Here is a 3030-nt window from a genome sequence, read left to right as displayed (position 1 = left end):
TGCCCTATGCCCCCGGCGCGTTAAATTTTCCCCGCCAGTGGCTGTGCAGTGGCATCAGCCAATGCCTTCAGTACCCTCAGATGCAGCTCATCCGGGTCTGCCGACTTAAAGGCATCCAGTTCCTCCAAGTGACTGTGCACCATCTCAGGGTCTACGCATGGCAGTCTGGTGCCTTGCTGCTGCCTCTCTACAATCCCAGTGAGAGCCTTGTCCTGCCCCTCACTTAGGAACACTGAGGCAAAGAACTCGTTGAGGAGTTCAGCCTTGTCCCCCCTGTCCGTCACCAATTGCTTCTGTCCATTTAGTAGGGGCCCTATTCCACCCTGGGCCTTCCTTTTACTCCCTATATATCTAAAAAAACAATTTTTTGTTATCCTTAACTTGGGATGCCATCCTCAGCTCCATGGTAGCTTTGGCCCGTCTAACTGCCTCCCTGATGAGTTTCTCCATAAGCAGGCTGAAGGCTTCACTGAGGGTGGAGAGCTACAGGGAAGCCCCCCTGTAGTGCTGTACTGTGGCTGCATATGCATGGGACACTTATCGGCTACACCAAGCAAAAAAAAAAAAAGCTGTTTTCCGATGCACTCTATTTTCTTTATATTGGTGCCAATCCAGTATTGGACCAATGCATCGATGCACCTCTAGTGGTTTCAGTTGTGGCTGTGGTCAAAAACACACTTTCAGGTCCTGGCTAGCTTTCCTAATTTAATAAAGAGGTGTTTTGCAGGGAGTTCTGTATCTAGGTGCCCCTCATCACACAAACAAGGGCCATATAATTTAAATAAATAACTAACTAAGGAAGATCTTGTAGCATAGTTCTTCATTCAGATGTAGCTCAAGCCTATAGCATACGTTTTTCCTGATGTCAGATAATCTCATCTATCAGTGATCTGGGTTTGAATTTCAAACTAAAAGATCAATATTACTTTTTTCACTTTTGCAATAGTCCTCATCTACTTAGAGAGATAGTAAAGCTTCTGGTTGTGGCAAACTGAGGGAGGCTGAGAGCACTTTGAGCTTCTGTGCTGAAAGGTTCTATAGAGATGCTGAGCATGGGGGTAGTTGACTGATTGCAAGTAAAATGACTTGTTTGATTTGTTTTGTTATGTGTTTTCTTCCATCTAAATCCTCCAGCTGAAATTTATGTGGGGAAATCTGACCTTGGCATCCTCTGAAAAAAAAGATGTGTTGGTGCCATCTCTTGCAGCAGGGCAAGTGGGGACTGTTTCAGTTGAGTTCATTGCTCCTGCTCTAGAAGGGACCTACACTTCTCACTGGCGGCTGTCACACAAGGGAGAGCAATTTGGGCCCAGAATCTGGTGCAGTATTGTTGTGGATTCCTTCCCAGCCACTGCTTGTCTCGAAAATAATCGAAAGATTTTTAGTCCCGGTCAAAAGGATAAAGTTTGCTGTAAAAAAGAGGCAAGTATCCCAAACTGCTGTTTTGACCTTTTTATCTGGTATTTTCCTGAGCCCTTTAAAAGGCGCTCAGGAAAATACCTTTATTGGTATTAAAAATACATTTTATTCAGAAAAATCTTTTGGTTTCAGTGGTTTGTTGGTAGTAGCTTTCATTGAGGATTCTTTCAATTATCTGCCCTCCTACCTGTTTCTGATTCTTAAAGTGCAGTAACATGCACTGAAATTTCACTTGCACTGATTCTCATTTCAGTGAACTTAAACCTTTCAGGACAATTCTTGTAATATTTTCATCTACTATTATAACTTCATAGTGGGAGGGAGGAGGCCTTTTAATATTATTTTTGCTGCTCCCTGTACAACACAAGTATATGAAATACAGTCAGAATGCTTCTCAGACTTCTGCTAGTATCCAAGGTACATATATTAAAGGCACATATTTCTTTTTTTTTGGTTTCTGCAGGTGGTTTCCTCATCAGAAGCAGATGTCCAGCAGGCTGTTGAGGTGATGGAACTGGCAGATTTACCAGTACCAGCTATTCCTTTGAAGATTAAAAATCCACACAGCGAGAGAGAGTTTTACATTCCTTCAGTTGATCTCCTTACTGCTCAGGTAAAATACTAGATTTTGAGTGAATAAAGGGTTTGATTCAGTAAGAGTATTTTCCTGAATCGGCCAGTTATGGCAACTTGCTGCTGCTGCTGCTGCTGCTGCAGCAGCAGCCATGGGAATGTCTGACACCTCCCCTTGTCATATTACACTATAAAAACTGTTTTCCTTGATGTATGTAGGCCTCTTTGTAGCATTTCCTTGCCAACTAACAAGAGGGGTAGTTAGGTTATCTTTATCTGACCAGACACCAATTTAAGATTGCCACCTTTCTGCTATCTGAAACCAAACTAAGTACTTAAAAGAATGGAGTGGACTTACTTACAGTATAATAGCCTACTAACATTACATCCTGTGTGTAGGTGTACATCACAGGGCTAACTAATGGATATCATTTGGGATTGCCTCCTTTAGGATTTGCTGTCTTTTGAACTGTTGGACATTAACATTGTGCAGGAACTGGAACGAGTGCCCCACAATACACCTGTTGGTAAGGATCGTCTCATATCCTAGTGTACAGATGCCACCATTCTAGCCGATACTTGAACAAAAGAGCCTAAAAGCTAGTTATCCTGTTGGGTTTGGGTCATTGACAATGGAAGAGCCATTGGGCAATCTGCTCCTAGAGGCTCTGGCTTTCAAGGCACACGGCTAGAGTAATGCTGTCTTCTCAGGTCCAAATCTTTTCTGTATTTTACGAATCTATCTATCTTTTGCTATGGCCCAAGAGAGAGAATTTGAAAAGTTGCTTCTACTTTCATGTTTGGCATACTTTTTTCACCTGTGCTTCACTATGAAAAAAGTAAAGGATTTTTGACAAAGGTTGCTTTCCTTACCAAAGTTTCTTCTGAGATATATTTGTACTGCACAGACTTTGAGAGCAGATAACTTCAGGCTGCTGTTTATCCCTAAAAATGGCTAGCTGCTTGAGAACCTTCCATTTGTGAGGCAAGAAATTTGTTTTCTCCTTTAATTTAAATCTTTGTTCCTTCCCCCCCCCC

The 3030-nt window shown here is 42.3% G+C and overlaps 1 protein-coding gene across 9 annotated transcripts in view; it reads left to right on the top strand.

The window, feature by feature from the left end:
* Window positions 1-3030, top strand: part of NBR1 (NBR1, autophagy cargo receptor) — a 35876-nt gene that overhangs the window by 17062 nt on the left and 15784 nt on the right. For 8 of the 9 annotated variants that reach the window (XR_003093382.1, XM_025200718.1, XM_006020934.3 and 5 more), the window contains 3 exons: window positions 1135-1422; window positions 1883-2032; window positions 2444-2519. Coding sequence is in view for 8 of the 9 variants with exons in the window: in XM_025200718.1 (XP_025056503.1) it covers window positions 1135-1422; window positions 1883-2032; window positions 2444-2519 (514 nt within the window). In the remaining variant the exon portion in view is untranslated. The remainder of the gene's footprint in view (window positions 1-1134; window positions 1423-1882; window positions 2033-2443; window positions 2520-3030) is intronic. The other variant, XM_025200723.1, reaches the window with a different exon arrangement.

The sequence above is a fragment of the Alligator sinensis genome, unplaced genomic scaffold (assembly GCF_000455745.1).
Source record: "Alligator sinensis unplaced genomic scaffold, ASM45574v1 scaffold161_1, whole genome shotgun sequence".
Classification (NCBI taxonomy): domain Eukaryota; kingdom Metazoa; phylum Chordata; order Crocodylia; family Alligatoridae; genus Alligator; species Alligator sinensis.
Note: the sequence above shows the minus strand (reverse complement) of the source record. Positions and strands in the feature narration are given on the sequence as shown.